At 42.3% G+C, this 19,470-nt stretch overlaps 1 protein-coding gene across 7 annotated transcripts in view; it reads right to left on the bottom strand.

Moving 5' to 3' along the window:
* Window positions 1–2,592: 2,592 nt before the first annotated feature.
* ASCC1 (activating signal cointegrator 1 complex subunit 1) overlaps window positions 2,593–19,470 on the bottom strand; it is a 112,306-nt gene continuing 95,428 nt past the window's right edge. For 2 of the 7 annotated variants that reach the window (XM_078434351.2, XM_078434355.2), the window contains exons 10-11: window positions 8,111–8,269; window positions 6,042–6,225 (exon numbers count right to left, since the gene is read on the bottom strand). In XM_078434351.2, coding sequence (XP_078290477.2) covers window positions 8,153–8,269 — 117 coding nt within the window. In that variant the 3' untranslated portion in view covers window positions 6,042–6,225; window positions 8,111–8,152. Of the gene's footprint in view, window positions 6,226–8,110; window positions 8,270–14,372; window positions 14,602–19,470 lie in introns of those variants that run through there. The other 5 variants (XM_078434348.2, XM_078434354.2, XM_078434352.2 and 2 more) reach the window with 4 other exon arrangements.

Raw genomic sequence — 19,470 nt, 5'->3', positions numbered from 1 at the left:
CTGGCTGCCCCAGAACTATTGCTTCCCAGCCCCGCGTGCTCTTTTCAAGGCAAGGCCTGAGCACTAAATGGCTGGTAAAAGAGGCAGATGTCCTTCTCCCCAAGCAGCTGTTTAAGGGCCGTCACCCCTTTTGTTAGCTCTTCCTAAGGGCAACCCTAAAAGGCAAACACGTTTGACCATTTCATCTGTCTTGAGGCTGCAAATTTGGAAAAGGCACATTTGTTCATGGTTTTGACTTCAAGTTGATTTTAATAAGCCACTGGGGAAGGGGGTTGCGGGGGGAGGCTGGTTTTGAGGTGTCCAGGTTTTTGTTAATATTGTGACCCTTATCATTACCTGTAGAAATGTGTTGACATACCAGTTGGAAAGGCTGGAGGCTGGGCAGTCCCAGGATCAGAGCAGAAATGGGGTGAGGCTTACATTACAGATAAATTGAAGAGGAAACAGAGAATCTGACAGGACAAAACATAAGGAACTTTTGGGACCCAAGCCCTAGATTGGGTTTTTATAAAAAGACTTGGCTGCTGTGATATTTAAAAAAAAAAAAGAAACAAAACAAACAAAAAAACAAAGGCAATGAAACACATGATCTTAATCGGTAGGAAAAAAACACAGGTAATACGGTTTGTAGTCACCCTGAATCTGGCCTGCCTGGGAATTCTGATCGCATCAATGGCTTGGGTTGGGATCCCTTTGGGAAAACAGAAAACAATAGCTCCTTTTTCCGTGTTTTCTTTTTGCTTTGCGGTTGGATTTAGAGGTGGTGCTGCAGTGAGGCCCTGGCCATTGATCTCTTCATCTCCCAGTAAATAAAGCTACCTGGCTGGGTTTTATAGCAGCATGGTATAGTGGAAGAACACAGTCTGTTGTCAGACTGGGGGTGATCCCGCTTGTTAGCTGTGTTATTGGGCAAATTCCCTAATCTTGTTTCTATTACAGATTGCAGAAGATCTCAGAAGATTGCTGTGAAACTCATGCAAAATCACATATTAAGTGCTTGAGCACAGTGGGCATTTACAAAATGTTAGTTCTTCTCTCAGGTTGGGAAGAGAAGGCTCTGATGTACCATAGTTCTGAAGATGTGCTAAAACTTGCCATTTCCCCGCATCATCTCATCCTAGTCTTCTAGCAAAGCTAAGTGTGTACCACAAGGCACTGAGGCAGTAGATTCTAGATATAGCTCTCCCTTTCCAGTACTATCTCATGAAGTCCCTGATCTTCTAGAATTACCAAAGTTGCCTGATAAAGAGTTTGGAAGGGCACTGACAAGATGCCCATCAATAAGACAATAGATGTTTCCAGACTTTTGAAGGTCAAAAGGTTTCCCACACTCCTGGGCAGCTCCTCCAGAGAAACTGGTCTTGGGCCACACCTTCAAGCTGGGTCAGTTGATTTGCCCTGAAAGCAAACCCACAGGAGTCCAGGACTGTTAGTTAAGCTAATAATAGGAAAGCTAATTTAGGAGAGAGAATCCAATTTTCCAGATGACAGGTAAAAGAGCTGTAGAAAATGGACAGTTGAAATTTATAAAGAAGAAGTTTTTCCCAAACTATGAGAGAATTACTTAGCAGGTCAGCCTTTTCAGACCAATGGGCCCCAAAGCTGCCGGGTGTATTTGTTAAATGGTATGTATGTTTTATGCATTTTTCTGTTTGTATTTAATATTTAGCAATACAAAATGGAAGAACCCTCATTTCCAAATAAGAAATTTAAATCTAACCACATCTTTAAAACCATTTAATCTCATTTCTGGATGACTTCACAAGCATTAAAAAAAAATGCATGAAGATATTCAATCCAGAATTGTTTATAATAGCCATACCTGGAAACCAACTCATTGTCCATTACTCAGGGACCAACTAGTTAAAGTACAATACATACACACAATGGACTAGTGCACAGACATTATAAATAATATAGGTAGGGGGAGCCTGGGTAGCTTAGTCGGTTGAGCGCCCCACTCTTGATTTCAGCTGGGGTCATGATCCCAGGGTTGTGGGATCAAGCCCCTTGTCGGGCTCCATGATGAACATGGAGCCTGCTTGGGATTCTCTCTCTCCCTCCCTCTGCCCCTCTCCCCTGTACACATGTGCTTGCTCTAAAATAACAAAATAATTAATAATAATAATAATAATGTAACCTGTATTGACAACTAATGTCCCACTATATATTGCCGGATAAGAAGAGCTTGTTACAGAAGCTCATGTGTAATATGATCCTATTTGGAAGAAGTATAGTGTAGTATAGCAGTTCTCAAACTTTTTGGTCTCAGGAGTCCTTTACACTAAAAGTGTATTGAGGAATCCTCAATAGAACTTTGGTTTATGTAACTTTGGTTTATGTAAGATATATAGATATAGATATCATCTATTGTACTTGAAAATAAAACTAAGCCTGCCTCTAAATTTTGCTGTGAACTTAAAACTGCTCTTTAAAAAGAATCAGATCTTTAAAGAAACCCCTGAGAATCGGGGAAAAAATGCTTATTTAAAAAGAAGAGTAATGAACCCATTACATATTAACAAAATAACGTATTTTGTGAAACACAACTATATTCCCCCCCAAAAAAAAATCTAGAAGAGGGCACTTACATTTTTGCAAGTTTCTTTAATGTCTGGCTCAAGACACACAGATTAGCTCCTGCGTTATAATAAGCATATTACTGGGGTGCCTGGGGGGCTCAGTCAGTTAAGTGTCCAACTTAATTTCAGCTCAGGTCACAATCTCATGGTTCGGGAGTTCAAGCCCCACATCAGGCTCCACGCTTAGGAGTGTGGAGCCTGCATAGGATTCTCTCTCTCCCTTTCTCTCTTTCTGCCCCTCCTCCACTCATGCTCTCTCTCAAAATAAATAAACTTAAAAAAAAAAAAGCACAGGCATATTAGTTTGTTAGGACTGCCATAACAAAATACCACAAACTGGGTGGCTTACACAATAGAAATGCATTTTCTCAAAGTTCTGGAGAGTACAAGTCCAACATCAAGGTGTTGGTAGGCTTGGTTTGTCCTGAGGTCTTTCTTCCTGGCTTGCAGATAGCTAGCTGCCTTCTTGCTGTGTCACACATGGTCTTTCCTCTGTGCATGCACAGATTTTTTTTTTCCTTTGGTTGTCAAACAATCCTCTATTGAAATATTTTCTTTTCTAGTTCTTAACTGGACATTTCTCCACATCACTGTTCATGTCAGGAAGTTAGCAGCCATCAGCATTGCAGCCCCTGGATCAGGGCAAGGCAGAAGGAACTACCTCAATTGGGGCCTGTCTGTGCTAGAAGGTCAGTTTCACTGTAATCCTCAGACCCTTGCAATCACCGGTTGCCTTGGTGATGTCATCGCCAACCCTTTTTGAAGACAGACCCAGGGGGTGGACCTTGGAGGCCAGGGATCTGATGTTTCTTTGTGTGTCCAAAGTTCCTCTTCTTATAAGGACATCAGTCAGACTGGATTAGGGCTCACCCTAAAAGCCTCAGCCTCATTTTTACTTAATCACCTCTTTAAAGGCCCTGTCCCCAAACACAGTTGCAATTCTGAGCTACTGAGGGGTTAGGGCTTCAACATATAAATTCTCAGGCATGTAATTCAGCCCGTAACAGCAGATAAAACTGAAAACAGGTAGCTGGAGTACAGAAGTACTGAGAGCAAAAGGAGTTAAAGTCTAAAAACATAATGTAAACCTTCCAACTTTACAAAATTCTAGAAAACACAAAATATACAAGCACATATTCCATTAACCATCAGTGATGATGTCACCATGTCCCATAGCCTCTGGAAAACTCCACTGTACACACTCATGAGAGAATGAGTGAAAAAGGCAAATAATACCTTAGTATTTTTAAGAAGATAGTGTGGACCACATACAGCCCTAAAAGGTTCTCAGGGACTCACAGGGGGTCCACGGATCACATTTTAAGAATTGGTGGTATAAGCCTGTTATGACCTCAGGCAAATTTCTTAACCTTGTGAAGCCTCAGTTTGTAAAATGAGGGTAATGAATAATACCAACTTAACTGGCTGTTGTAAAGATTAAATGAGCTTATACACAAATAAATGACAAATGTGAGCATTCCACGAACATTATTTATTATTTGTGAAAAACTATTTAACAGTATGATATATGATATATGCTTAAATGCATAGGGAGGACTAACCTCTGGAGGATGAAATTTGTTTTTAAAACAACATTTAAACTGAAGTATAAAATGCATATTGAAAAAAACATAAAGCATGAATGTACAGCTAGATTATTTTTCACAAAGTGAATTTATTTTATCTTTTGTTTAAAAAACATTTTATTAGGGGTGCCTGGGTGGCTCAGTTGGTTAAGCCTCTGACTTCAGCTCAGGTCATGATCTCGCAGTTGGTGGGTTCAGGCCGCATGTCGGTTCTGTGCTGACAGCTTGGAGCCTGGAGCCTGCTTTGGATTCTGTGTCTCCCTCTCTCTCTGCCCCTTCCCTACTCACGCTCTGTCTCTCAAAACTAAATAAACATTGAAAAAAAATTTAAAAATTTTGTTATTGACAACCAAAAAGCTATTAATAAAACAGCCACAACAGCTATAGCATCCTGGGGCTTTGATATCCATGTTCCCTATAGGCATTAAGATAGAATTTGAGGGGCGCCTGGGTGGCTCAGTCGGTTAAGCTTCTGACTTTGGCTCAGGTCATGATCTCGTGGTCCGTGAGTTCGAGCCCCGCATCGGGCTCTGTGCTGACAGCTCAGAGCCTGGAGCCTGCTTCAGATTCTGTGTCTCCCTCTCTCTCTGACCCTCCCCTGTTCATGCTCTCTCTCTGTCTCAAAAATAAATAAACGTTAAAAAAAAAAAATAAAATAAAATTTTTTTAAAAGAATTTGAGAGGTGTTTCTCAACTCAATATACCTCTGGTGCCATCGGGTTCCTGTCAGCTCCAGGAAAAGAGCACAACACAAAAGCGAACCTGAAGCAAACTTTGTGTCTTTACGAAGCTGGATTCTCATCAATGTCCAATGTAGTAAACTCTGGAGCTCACTTAAAAAAATAACCACTATAAGTAACATTTATCATGTTTCTACCATGGGTAAGGAGTTCATCTGGGGCAAACTGTGTCCCCTCCAAAAAAATCAAAATTATTCTCCATGCCAAAATTCCTTATATAACAGCACAGATCTTGTGTAATAATTGCAGTGGGATTGTCTTCCCTCCTCCTCTTTGAGGAGCTGGGTGAAATCAGTGCCTCAAAAACTGGCTGGAGTGATGTTAGCTGCAATTTAACTCTATTTCAATACAGGATGAAATACTAACTGATAATATTTAAGGAGATTTGATTATAAACACAGCAAATCTTCCAATACGAACCGCATTACAATTTGGTGAGAGGGGACCCTGAATCTTGAGAGATTCTTCTGAATTTCTACAACTTACAAGATTCTAGGAAATACAAAAATACATAAGCACACGCTCCATTAACAATCAGAGTGATGATGTCACTACGTCACGTAGCCTCTGGAAAAATCCACCATAAAGTCATGAGAGGAGTCATGAGTAAATTACTTGTGAAAAATTATTTAATAATACAATATGTCCTTAAAATGCACAGTTGCCTCTAAATTTTAAATAACAGAAGTTCCGATTCTATTATGAATTTAGGATTTGGGGGTGCTTGGCATGTGGCTCTTCATCTCAGGGTTGTAAGTTCGTGCCTCACATTGGGTGTAGGGATTACTTAAAAAATAAAATCTTAAAAAAAAAAAAGAATTGAGGATTTGGTATATAAAGTTACATTTTCCAAAGATAAAAAAATTTACTAGAAACACAAGTCATAAATCTCTAACATTCAAAATAAGACCTCTTTAGGGGTATCTGGGGGGCTCAGTCAGTTAAGTGTCCGACTTCAGCTCAGGTCATGACCTCATGGTTCCTGAATTTGAACCCGCATCCGGCTTTCTGCTATCAGCATGGAGCCTGTTTCAGATCCTATCTCCTTCCCTCTCTCTCTCTCGCTGTCCCTCCCCGACTTGCACTCACTCATCTCTCTCTCTCTCTCAAAAATAAATAAACATGAAAAAACATTAAAAACAAAACAAGACATCTTTACTTCCTGGGCAAGGCTGCCCAGTGGCGTGTGGTAGAAAGAAGGCAGTAAGAGAGATGCGCGGAGATGAGGTGAGGGCACCAAACTCCACTGTCAACGTTGCTATGCAGCACAATCTCTGGGAGAACTTGTTGCACCGTGCACACCGCGCCATCCAACCACTGAAGGTAAACGAGATAAAATCTCATGTTACTGAGTGTTTGGGGAAAAACCAACCCTGCAGGCACGAACATGTAAGTTCTGGAGGAACGGTTAACAGCTATGCCAGCAACTAAGCGATGGCAACACTGTGTCCTGACATACGTTGACTAAGGGAGTCAAACTAAAACTGTGTAAGAGTGAAAGAAAAACAGTAACTCTGGAAATTCATTTATTCACAAGTGATCTGGGCAGTCACACTGATAAGCAAACCTGAGTGTTCTACACAGCCCTTACTAGGTAGTGGCCTTAATGCACAGGGTTCAGAATCACACTTTTCAAACAGAAAGAATCAAGAGTAAGGAATGAAGGAAAGAGAAAGAGGGGACATGGAGGGAGAAGAAATGTGAAGAGGAGAGGAAGGTGAGAGCGAGGCTGGAGCAAGGAAGGGCGATGGTCCTTCCGCAGCTGACTCTGCCTCGTGGAACCGTGCACGGCCCTGCTGATGCCATCGCGGTTTCTGCTGCTGCCGCCCCGCGGAGTTGACACAAAGGAGCTACGATACTGCAACTCCACCACTGGCCTGGGAAGGCTGGGGGTTGGGGGGTAGGATAAGGAACAGGAATCCAACAAACATAAAAGGGTACCAACTTCAGAAGAAAAAGGACAGACCAAAGTAAAAGATCAAAAAAAAAAACGTGATGTTATTTCGCTGAAGATAAAACTGAGTAGTAAAGGAACTGAAAGCAGGATCAGGAAGAGGTATCTGTACAGTCGTGTTCACAGAGGACTGTTCACGACAGTCAAGGAACCCAAGCATCCATCAGTGGCTGAATGGATAAACAAAACACAGGGTACACGTCAAACAAAATATTATTTGGCCTTTCTTAAAGGGAGGAAATTCTGACATGCACTACACAACATGGATGAACCTTGAGGATGTCACACTAAGTGACATAAGCCAGTCACAAAAAGACAAATACCGTATGATTCCACTCATATGCGGTATCTAAAGCAGTCAAGCTCATAGAAAGAGAAAGCAGAAGGGTGGCTGCCAGAGACTTGGGGGAGGGGGACACGGAGAGTTGTTTAATGGGTATAGTTTCAGATTTGCAGGATGAGAAAGTTCTGGAGATGTTTCACAACAACGTGAATATACTTACTACTACTGAGCTACACACTTACAAAGAAATGGTTAAGATGGTAAACTTCATGTCATGTGTTTTTTACCACAAAGGAATTCTGGGTAGTGATTAAAAGTTACAGTACAAAGGGAAGTAAAAATCAAACCTTGTTAAAACTGGAGACATTCGATTTACGTGGAGACGGTAATAAAACCATGTCTTTAAAACTCTCTTTTAAGGTTAGAGTGGGAGAGAGCCAAAGCATAAGAGACTCTTAAAAACTGAGAACAAACTGAGGGTTGATGGGGGGGTGGGAGGGTGGGGAGGGTAGGTGGTGGGTATTAAAGAGGGCATCTTTTGGGATGAGCACTGGGTGTTGTATGGAAACCAATTTGACAATAAATTTCATATATTAAAAAATAAAAATAAAAAAATAAAACTCTCTTTTAAAGTGTTAATATGAAAGAGCTTAACGGCTGGGGCAAAATCAGTACGTGTATAAGAAATAATGCGAATCTTAGCTCCAGTGGGCTTGAGAGGTACGTTTCCAGAGAAGAGCTTCAGAAAGAAAGTAGACCCTGTGAAAGAGGAACAAGCCAAGGGTTCCAGACACAAGTTCCCCTTGTGCCCACAACCACCTGGGCTGACCGGCAGTTTGCTGACTGTGGACAAGTATTATATTAGAGACCACGCTGTGTTGTGGGGAACCACCCAGGAAAGTCACCATCCAAATTTCCACATCCCTCATCGGCAATAAAAACAAAGATCTTCTTGCCCCTGGCACCTCGGGAGGATGTTCAATTTTTGGCGCTTCCCAAGATCCTCCTCAGGAGAAGTCAATTTGCCCACAGGAGGCGTAGTTCCCAAAGCTGTCTACCGTGAACCTCTGAGAGATGTGAATGGAATTGAGCTTCAGGGTGCCAAAGTAGAAGTTCTCAAAGAGCTGAAAAGAGAGAATACAAATCCGAATGAGTGTCCAAAGAAAACTACAGGTGAAAAGAGCAAATAGCAGATTCTCTTGTAAAAAACACTGCAACCGTCCCAACAAACCTCTCATGCTTTTTCTTTTCAGTATTTATTCTGAAAAACGATCCTGGATGTGGGTGGGAGTGAGAAAAGAACAGTAGCTCTTCTCTCCGGTGAATTAAAAAAAAATTTTTTTTCAATATTTATTTTTGAGAGAGAGAGAGAGAGAGAGAGAGAGAGAGACAGAGTGTGAGCAGGGAAGGGGCAGAGAGAGAGGGAGACAGAGAATCTGAAGCAGGCTCCAGGCTCTGAGCTGTCAGCACTGAGCCAGATGCGCGGCTTGAACCCACAAACTGCGAGATCATAAGCTGAAGTTGGACCCTTAACTGACTGAGCCACCAAGGCGCCCTGAATTTTAAAGCCTCCTCTAACAAGATGCACTAGGGGAAGAGAGCTGAAAAGTCAATTTTAAAATTTATCTGCTGAGCAGCTCTGACCAAGAACTTATAACAAACACCCTGACTCCCAGGGCCCAACAAAGCTGTCTCTATGATTTTCAGCCCTGACTTGACAGGACCCTCAATGGGATCTGATGACAGTCAAGAGAAAATTTGATACGGTACCTTCCTCCAACTAGTCAACAACATTTGGTAGAAGCACTGACTAAAATAAATAGAAGATAAGGTTCCTAACCCAGGAGTGATCCTGACAACCTCGTGAGGAATACAGAACACTTATATATACCAAATAGCCTTCTACTGGATGATATTACACGTGCAAACGATAATATATTTTTTAAAAAAATTGTTTTTTACATTTATTTATTTATTTATTTATTTATTTATTTACTTTTGAGAGACAGAGACAGAGTGTGAGCAGGGGAGGGGCAGAGAGAGAGGGAGACACAGAATCCGAAGCAGGCTTCAGGCTCCGAGCTGTCAGCACAGAGCCCAACGCGGGGGCTCGAACCCATGAACCGTGAGATCATGACCTGAGCTGAAGTCGGATGCTCAACTGGCTGAGCCACCCAGGCACCCCAAAAATGATGATATTTATCAACAACCTTCCACCTGACTTGGATTCAAGCTAGCATCCTAAAGTAAGTTTATATTATAATTCTTCACTTTTTAAAAAAATATTTTATTTTTTTAGAGTAGGCTCCATATCCAACTTGGGGCTTGAACTCATGACCCCAAGATCAAGAGTCACATGTTCTACCCTCTAGCAACTGAACCAGCCAGGTGCCCCAATTCTTCACTCTAAAAGCTTTCAAGGGTATCAGAGAGAGGGATGAGTCATACTCTGAGAGGGACCGGCCCTTGTGATTAGCACAATTATAAGGCAGAATCTAAAATGATAATCAGAACTCATCCCTGCTTAGGAAAATTAACTGCTTAGATAACGTTGTTGAAGTGTAAAGGGTCTTACTTCTGTTAGGATACAAGAGTTGCCGTTTCTTAAAATGTCAGTCAAATCTCAAGAAAGTCTTTTAATACACAAACCCAACAATGCTTGGGGAGAACCTAGGATGGGACGTTTGCACATAAGCAAGTGACCGTCTCTTCACTTATTTTTACACAAGCTCCACAGCCATGGACTTCGATAGCTGTTGCCTTTCCTCTTCCTGCAATTAATGACCTAGCAAAATGCCTGGGGTTCATTAAAGGCTAACTTTATAAAGCCCCGTAAATATTGATCCTTCAACATGACATCAACTTGACCCCAAAGATCTATTTAGAGGTTGTATGCTGCATTGTCTTGTCTTTCAGAAAGGTGACCAGCTCTTGCCTGCATTGATTTATACAATTAACTTCTCTTCCTGGCTTTGGCAGCCTGTTCAAACCATATCCACCCTTTTGTGTAAAGAAATACAGCCCGAAACGGTTATCTGCTAATCCCTTTGCTGAACATTAATTTGAAGTGAAAGCCATGTCGACAAGACTGGCAGATTTATAGCTTTGCAAACCAAAGCCTTCTACATGCTAAAAAGGTATCACCAAAGGGGCAATAAAAGACAAGACAAAACTAAACTAAAAGGGAACTCATAACAGTTTCAACAAGTTACTTTTTAAGGATTAGCAGCCTATGGGTGGGTCCTCTACCTTCCACTCCCTCTGCCTATGTTTCCAAGTGATAGAGCCACAGCTGGGAGCTGGCAAGTGATACCCCTGTAACTTTACCTTGCCTTATGTGGATAACCTGTAGACAGCGTGATCTGCCAGAGAGATCCTCATGCTTTAGGTTTAAAGTAAATAGTAAATATGGTGATAAGAGCAGCCTGGGAGAGTGCTGCAGTCAGCGTCAACTTACACCCGGCACACGGGAGCTGCATGACTGTGCGTAGATGATACCACCCACTGTACGAGATCAGAGTGGGCAAAAATCCAGTAAGAGGAACAAGTCAAAGTACCTTCCTTATAAACTGTAAGGTGCTCTTGAAAATTGAGTATTTCCTATGATGGTTTTGACATCTCTCTGTTCTAACCCTGAACTTGTTTTACCTTTCTGAGTTGCCATCCTCTTTCATACCTTTTGATAATATCATAAATGGATTTCTTACCCAGAAACCCCTAGGGTGGTGCTAATCTTCCTTTAGCCCCTCCTATCTCCATGTTCTTTTTCTCTCTGTATGTTGATGAGGATTTTGTAACAATTTGTCAGTTATTGTATTGTTTAGTCCTTGTATCTTTAGTCTTAAGCCTTTCTTTTAGTTCTGTCAACTATTTCTAGTGACTCATTAAAATATAAGCTCTACAGAGGAAGGATCTGTTATGTTATTCACAGCTGAATAGCACCGTACACTGGAACCGTACCTAGTAGGATGCATGTGATCCATAAATATTTGCTGGAGACAATGACAACAAAAACTCATGCTGCATATGTCTGTGAACATTATGTCTGAAAAGAGAAAGTATGACATGGCCTTGTTGGCAACAGATTTAAAGGTCTTATTTACATACAGGTCACCATCTAGGAATCCTTGAACAGGACTCGCCAAAGCTATATTCCCTCTAATCGTGCCTCAACTGTTAACTAGTTGTCAAGAAAGAATCTGTAGTTAGTAATGGAAATTTAGTGTACTCCTTTAAATTTCTATGTATTTCTTATTTGTCAAAGCCTAGACCCCTTTCTTAGCTCCAATTCCTGATCTGAAATGTCACCGAGTAGCTGATGTGATGCATTTTTATGCAAAGGCATGCGATTTGGTTCTGTCTCCCAGGTGCTTACCATCTAGTTAGGGAGACAGGGTGTGAATCAGAAGAGAGAAACATGGATGACACGGGTGTGTCCACCTTGTGAAAAGTTACTGACTTACTCTGTGATCTAGGTACTTTTCTGTAGTATGTCCTGCTTCAGTGAAAAAGTTTACCGAAGACAACAAAGGTGGCAAAGGTTAAGTGTGAGAGGGGAGGTACAGACAATCAGTAAATGCATCAAGGCAAGAAAACAATGGGCGCTGAGGTTGGGCACCTAGGACAGCCATCTAGAGGAGACGGGAACTGAGCTGGGGCTTGCAGCAAGTATAAGACTCAGAAAACAGAAGGAGGAGATTAGCATGAAGGCAGAAATGGGCAAGGGCAGCAGGGTCAAGCAGACCAGGTTAGGTGTTTGGAGGGTCCCTGAAGAATCATAGTGAGAAAGACTAAGTCCAGAGACATAGGACGGTGAATCACATTAAGGGACCCTGAGGGTCCGGTTCAGAAGTCAGACTCCATTCTAGATGGTGGGGAACCACTGAAGGCTGGTGGCCCAACATGAAACCCTGTTTTAGGGAAACTGATCTGGGTGTGGTATACTGTGCTGAAGGGACGAGGGAGCAAGACAAAGTAAAGGAAACCAGAGCAGCAGCTCAGTCATGACAGAGATTAGTAGTTGCATGACTGGAAAGACTGGAGCAGATGTGAGATACTCTGAATGAAACACAGAAAAGACTCAGTGACTTTCTGGAGATGGGGGAGTCAGGAAAAGGAGATAAGAAAAATCCTGGATGACAGAGTAAATATGAGGGTACCATGGACGTAACAGAACATTTCTGAGAGGGAGCTATCTTATGGGGAAAAACAAAAATTTCAGGTCTGTTTACACACTCATGGCCGTTTCTTTGGCAACATGTGTCCCAAGCCCCGCTCCAACCTAAAGTTTTCCCGTTTTGCTCGGAGTATATATGTATTCACAACATGAAATCTGTAGCACAGTTAAATGGAAGCATATCACCATAAAAAACTTTACAACTGTCTATTGTTTTAGTGACTAGTAGTTCTTTATACAGTAGAGAAGTAAACCCTTTTGTCTATGGTATGAATTGCAAATATATCCCCCCTTCCTTTGTCATGTGTCTTTTACTTCCCTTATGGGGGTTTTTACCAGGTCCATTTAAATTTTTATGAACTCAAATATATTGTAACAGGAGATTCTTTTTTTTTTTTTTTTTTAAAGTAGGCTTCAGACCCAATGCGGAGCCCAACGCCGGGCTTGAACTCATAACCCTGAACTGATCAAGACCTGAACTGAGATCAAGAGTTGGATGCTTAACCAACTGAGCCACCCAGGTGCCCCCAAAATAGGAGATATTTTTAACAAAGTTACCAATGCCGGTATTATTAAATGTCTATTAAAAAATCAGAGTGAACAGTACATATGTATTGACAACCCTAATAAAATAAAGATTGTTACTGGCCAACTTACTGGGCAAGTATGTGTGCCAGGCATTATGCTTTGGGCTTCATGAGGCCATCCGACTGGATCCTCAAAACCCCAAGGAGCAGATACTTATTATTAGTTCCCATGTTATAGCTGAACTTGAAGTTTAAAAGGCTTAAGTAACTTGCCCACAGGTACATGGCCAGTAAAGGGTGCAAAATTGAGATTCATAAAGCTGGAAAAGAAAAAGAAAGGCAAATGGAGATGTAAGCCTAGGCAGCCTAACTTCTGGAACCTGGGCTCCTGTACCGCTGCACCCCCAGCCCCTTTCTGTGGGTGGTGCCCCTTCCAACACCCCAGCTCAAGCCCCAGTGAGGGCACCCCAGCCAGTCATGCTGAGGTGACTGAAATGAGCACATTCTTTCACCTGCTACTCCTACTTTCCTTGCCACCTTTGTATCCGGAACCTGCTGTGGGATTGCTCTAGTTCAGCTGGAAGAATTCTACTGGAATTCTGGATGAACATAAGCACAAGTGGCTCTATTTAATTAGGTACCTGAGACAGGAAAGAGGAAAGAGCTTAAACTCAAAAAAATTCTCTCTAGCCTAAAGTAGTTCAGGAAGAGCAAAGCAGTCTATTGTTTGGGAAATAAAAGACCTAACAGGAAAAATTTAAATTAAAAAAGAATCATGTTGAGGTATTTAAATCATGCTGAGTTTTTTCTCCTCACTGTTATTTTATAACAACTCCCTTGGGAATTTTGAAACCTAAGCCACTTTCTTTCTGAAAACATCTCTGACACACACTAACACAGAGCCCTGTTGTGCTGGAAGCCAGCATTTTAAAAAAAGCCTGCTGTACAGGAACATAACGATAAACAGCTACACAAAACTACAAATATTTGATAAGGAAATAGAATTTAAGACTTCAAACATTCGTGATACTACTTGTAATTAATAAGTATCAAACTGGACAATTTAAGAAGAAAAACGTAAATCTAAGTAAGTATAAATACAACATTTGAAAACTGTTGTGCACGCAGCTGCTATCCTTCACCGAATACTCCCAGTATCTTTAGAAAACTGAACAAACCTTTCCTTTCACCAAGTAAAGACAGAAGTGTGGATTATCAAGATGAAACATTTTTGCTCTGTTAAAAAATAAATAAATAAAAGCAGGCCCCAAATGGAGTCACCTATGCTAAGCCCGATGCCCGATTAAGCAAAGACTTAATAACTAACCTCACTACAGTTTCAGCCTCTCCCAGGAATGTGACCTTTCACCAATCTGGAATTACCTGGTAAGTACTGGCGAGGTCATCTGCCTGACAGACCCCTGCCTTCACCCTAAAGGAAGGTGACCTTGCCCGAAACAAACCATTCTTTGCTAGAAACTGCTTTTTCGCACCCAACTCCCTTCTTCCCATAAAAGCCTTCCATTTTGTACGCCTCCTTGGAGCTCCTTTTTATCTGCAAGGATGGGATGCTGCCGGATTCATGAATCATTTAATAAAGTCAATCAGATCTTTAAATGTACTCAGTTGAATTTTGTTTTTTTAATAGGTCAAAGCCAAGGCTTCCATGACAGATAAAATCCAACCATCCTGCTTTCCTCTGTTCACGTGATCTGTGAAGCCTATCATTTCTTAGTTTGTACATGTTTGTTTCCTAGAGAGAACACAGAGAGAATTATTGATTTCTAGTGATGTCGTGGTATACACTGAAAGAAAACAAACAGCAAGATTTAAAGGCTAACTGTGGTCATTTTTCCTTGCATTCCTTTCAGACCTACTTCTCCCTTCCTAGGTCCTGTGACACAACCACGAAAGACCAGAAATAACTCCATGTGTGACGAGGCTGCAAGATGAGACTAAAAGTCTCAGACACAGGTGGGAAGAGGGTGGAAAGGGGCCTTCTATCTGTGACCTCAAGCCACAGAACTGAATGAATGGCCGATCCTCAACAGCACAATGACAAATCTGTTGGGGACCTCTGCCCAGCTGGCTTCCCAAATGAGGCTTGTTCCCTCTCTTCCATCTTAGAGTAGTGGCCTCCTCTCTCCAAAGATCTCTCTTTTACGGACATCCAATTCTTGTGCTGAGAGGCCCCAGGGAACTGTATGCTGTCCAACATGACTCCACTGTGAGGAAAGTCAGTTTTGAAGTCCAAAATAAAGATCCAACGTATAGAAGTCCTGTGAAATGTATACTCATTCCTGGTAGATGTGAGTTAAACTAACCCTTAGAACATAAAGAAAGCAGTGCAACAGGAAATAAGTACTGGTGTTCAATTACTGCAAGTATGTAGAAGGATGTGCCGGGTCCCATTTCTCCAGAAGAAGGGATGTTTCCTATTGTTTTCATGTATAGCAATCAGACTTTTGAGACCCAAAGTAAACAGCAACATCAAGAGCATGATACTCTGAGGTTTTCCCCAGTGTTTTTCTTCCATAATCTGTTTTACCAAGTTCTACTTTTTTACAATTACCCCGTTTTCAGATAAGAGTAACAGTAATAACACTTATTTTGTACTCAATAACAATGCTTACCCACCTGCCTCCCTAGCAGGGAGGATGGTATGAGCATGAATGGAAGATAGTCTGACAAGCACTTGGGGTTCTGTAGGAAGGCAATCCCAGCATGAAGCCTTGCTGTGGTTAAATCACACCTTTCCTCTAAGGACCTAAAAGTATCTCAATAAGCCCAGCTCGTTAACCCTTCAAAAAATTGCTGTGATGTAAACCAGAGCTGAGCTTTATTAGCTCCATTTAAAAGAAAGGAACCAGATAGGCCAGAACCACTAACACTGGGATATAAATTTAAGAGACCCCAGGACCAGGCCCAGAACACGGGCCAGTAGAAGGCCACACCCACAAGCCAGTGTGTTTTGAGGGCCACGGTTCGAATAACAAATCTGTGCCAAAGAATGCCAAGTGGAGAAGTGCCATCCTTGGGCTACGTGCGTGAATCAGACTGCAAAGAAAGTGTTCACGTGGCTCTGTGGCCAAGAATGAGAAACAAATGATGTGAAAAACGATCAGTACGGCCCCTGGCAGATCCTCTCTGAAAAGCAACAGAACAAATAACGGTCTATGTCAGAAATGCTCTTCATGAAATTGGCCTGCACGTCCAAGAGGAAGGCTTTAGGTAGTAGACAGAAAGTAATGGACACCAGACCGAAAATATAATAGGTCTGAAGAATATCGCAGCTCTGCATAGGTCACAGTACTAATCTCACTTAGAATTAGGATCACAAATAAAGGTTTTTTCCCACAAATAAGCTTTATTTCAAAGTTTTGTTAAAATTCCCCTCACCTAAGGAAAAAAAAAAAAAGATTCTGGATCTCTGCCCAGGTAGCATGCAATTCAAATTCTCAAGCCTTTCGGTACTTTACATTTTTCTTCTGGCTACATGCGACATTACTTCTGAAGCGAGTAAATGTGGGAGATAGGAGACAAGAAGGAAAACGGAGATCCAATGCATCCAGGGGTCAAAAAAAAAAAGCCTCCCATCTACTTTTAAAATACTCATAAAGACTGTACTCCTATGGATTCTTCCTAAATATCACAAAAGAACACAACTGAGCCTATTCATACTAAGCCGTGTTCCTCTACACACAGACAAAACACAAATTGGTCTGAAAACCAGAGATAGAAACTTCTTTTCTATTGAGAGAGAGGTCAAAATGGTTCTTAGGGCAGACTAATGCTTTCCTGTCAATGACCACATAGCCACTCTTTCCCCCAATTTCTCCATCTTTAAACAGCGACAATGCTTTACAAGGATGTGCTGCACTACAGCAAGATCAATTATGAGATGGAATTTTGAGCTCTGATTATGATCATCACTCACTGACTATAACCATTAATCCATCATCACAGGAACCAAAGAGCAGAGTTTCCTTTAAAGAAAAAAATGAAAAGGTTTAGTAGGAACTGTGACAACTTACAGCCTCTGCAGTCATCATCTGGTCTCACAGGGCTGTAGTATTTTTAAAGACTGGAATAGGGACACTGCCTTCAGAATAAACAGACTGGAAAAGGAACACCTACTTCAGAATAAAAGACAGAGTGGCCAGCAGGTACTTATTTTCCTAGAATCATCTCCAAATACAGCCCTAACTCTGCCCAAAATGCCACTTTTAATGTCTGAAACCACAAACTGCAGTGAATCAAGTGGTGAGAGGGCCAATAATAATAGCTAATAATAGCCAATACAGAGAGGACATAATGTACTTCCAGAAGGCCTGGGACACCGCAGCCCCAGGGAGCAAGGTGAAGGCCAGTCTGTGGGAGGAGGTCCCGATAACATCAGTGCCTGCATCAGGACCGCGGCAAGAAGGCTGTGAATCAGCGGAGTAGCTCTTCTACCATCGGCACGTCACTCCTGCTTCTGCACACATCCATTAAAGGGGCACCAAGAGCCGGCACGTCACCAGAGCACAAGTCCCATCTCCAGCGACCGAAGGGGCTCCTTACACGGAATGGGAACGTGAACGTGAGAGTCCTTCGTTCACTCTGCTCTCCCGGACCACCTGCCTGTCTTAGCCGCAGTGAGCATGAGGGATGTTAACAGCATGACCCGAGGAGGCACCAGGCAGAGAAGCCAGCCAGACACAGCCAGGGAATAAAGGCTTCAAAACTTCCCTCAAATCATCACTCAGGGTTGCACTTTTGGATGTTTGGCCTGAGCCTCACTGCTGACATAAGGATTATCAAGTTTAGTTTAAGACTCTGCTGGTTCGTCCAAACGACCTATTAGAGAGTGAATTAAAACAGCTACACACAAACAGGATGCCAGGCAGTTCTGCTGAGCACCTCAATACTCAAAATGCCAAGGGACTTCCCCTCCCTGCAGGGCTGTTCAATTTTAAAAAGCAGCAGGAAAAAAATGCGGGGTGGAGGTAGAAGGAAGGAAGAGGGAGGAGGCCATGCTGCCAGGGCTGCAGAGTCTGGACCAACCCTGCACACAAAAGAACGCTCTGCCCTGGTTCCACAGCAGCAGGTAGAATTACCATCAGAGATGGGCAGCTGGGAGTTCGTTTGGCTACAAAATCTATTCCAGAGAAGGCGTTGCCTCAGGGCATGGATATTACTGCCTTAGCAGGGCAAAACTGCCGCTGGTGGCTCCTGGCTAGCAGAGGCTCTTCCAGGCCCCCGGGAGGTGGCTTTTCAGAACGAATGTAGCTAATATTTCTGCAGATAAATTCTTGCCCTCGGAAGAAGGCCTCTTCACGGTCACTCAAATATGTCACCTCTCTTATTTTCAGTTTGGTAATCATCCCTCAGATATTATTTGTAATCATCCCTCAAACAAACAAATGCAACAGAAGTGTTTGATCTCTGTATTATGTATCAGACAGGAGGTGCAAGTCGGCAGAAAGAAATCCCTGAAAGGGAGCACGGGGGACAGCAGCAGAGATGGTTTCTTCTTGGCCTGCGTGTCTCTAGGCAAGTGGCGTTAGGGAGGCTGGGCGTAAAGGGGCTGACTCCTGTGCCGAGCAACACATTCAGAAAAAGAACAACGTGAGAGGGGAGAAAACAAGGTCATCAGGCTCCGTCCACTCTGTTCCAACTTTTCCAACGTGAGAGCAGCATCCAGAAGCTGAGCGAATCAGATGGCCCTCAGCAACATCAGACGGTGGCAAGAGTATAAATACGTACAAATAACAGTTGTCCAAATAATAGCTGAGGTTGTAGTGGTTCCCGGGAAGATGAGAGAGAGGTTGCCACATGTTATCCTGGATTTTCAACTAAGTCAACTTATTACACAGGGAGGCATGAAACACTCCGTCCTCTGGCAGAACCACAGCCCCAGCAGCACCAATGCGGCATTATGTATTATGACACACACTTAGTTGTCCATCACTCAGTTCAGACGGCCTCCTTCCCCTCTGCAAAGGGCTATACCTCAAATAAGCAAAAGGCCTCGGAAGCCCTGCCACACTTCAGGAGTTAGGAGAACAAGACCTCTATAGTTTAAGAAAATGGTGTCAATGTTTTAATCCACAACTGAGAGGGTCAACTCTGAATTGGTGTTTTGGCTGATTTACATCCTGTGTTTTCACTTTTAACTTGTAATAATGTTCACGTTTGAGCATGAATTGGAAAACTGTTTCATCCTTGGGATATGGGAAAGAGGACATTGTTTCTTAATTAGTCATCAACTTAATATGTTTCCTGGCATAGTGGACTTCACTCTTGTTTCTTTGATCTGTTCGCACCAGTGTCCTTTAACATTTGGAGTAACACTCAGGTATTGTTGGCACCAAGCCACCCAATCTAACATGGTCTTTAAACAATAGGCTGCTCCAGAGAAGACAGTGCCCTGTCACCATCTCTGGGTACAGATTTATATTTGGCTACTGGCTTGTCTACACTGTAGCTAAAAACACAATGGAGTATATATACGCACTGGGACATTATTCATTCTTAAAAAGAAATAAAATCCTGATACATGCTACAACATTGAGGAGGCCTGAAGACATGTAACTGAAATAAGCCAGAAACCTGAGCCTGGGTGGCTCAGTCAGTTATG

This window comes from Panthera onca, chromosome D2 (genome assembly GCF_046562875.1).
Source record: "Panthera onca isolate mPanOnc1 chromosome D2, mPanOnc1 haplotype 2, whole genome shotgun sequence".
Classification (NCBI taxonomy): Eukaryota; Metazoa; Chordata; class Mammalia; order Carnivora; family Felidae; genus Panthera; species Panthera onca.
The sequence above is the reverse complement of the archived record's forward strand: the minus strand, read 5'-3'. Positions and strand labels throughout refer to the sequence as shown.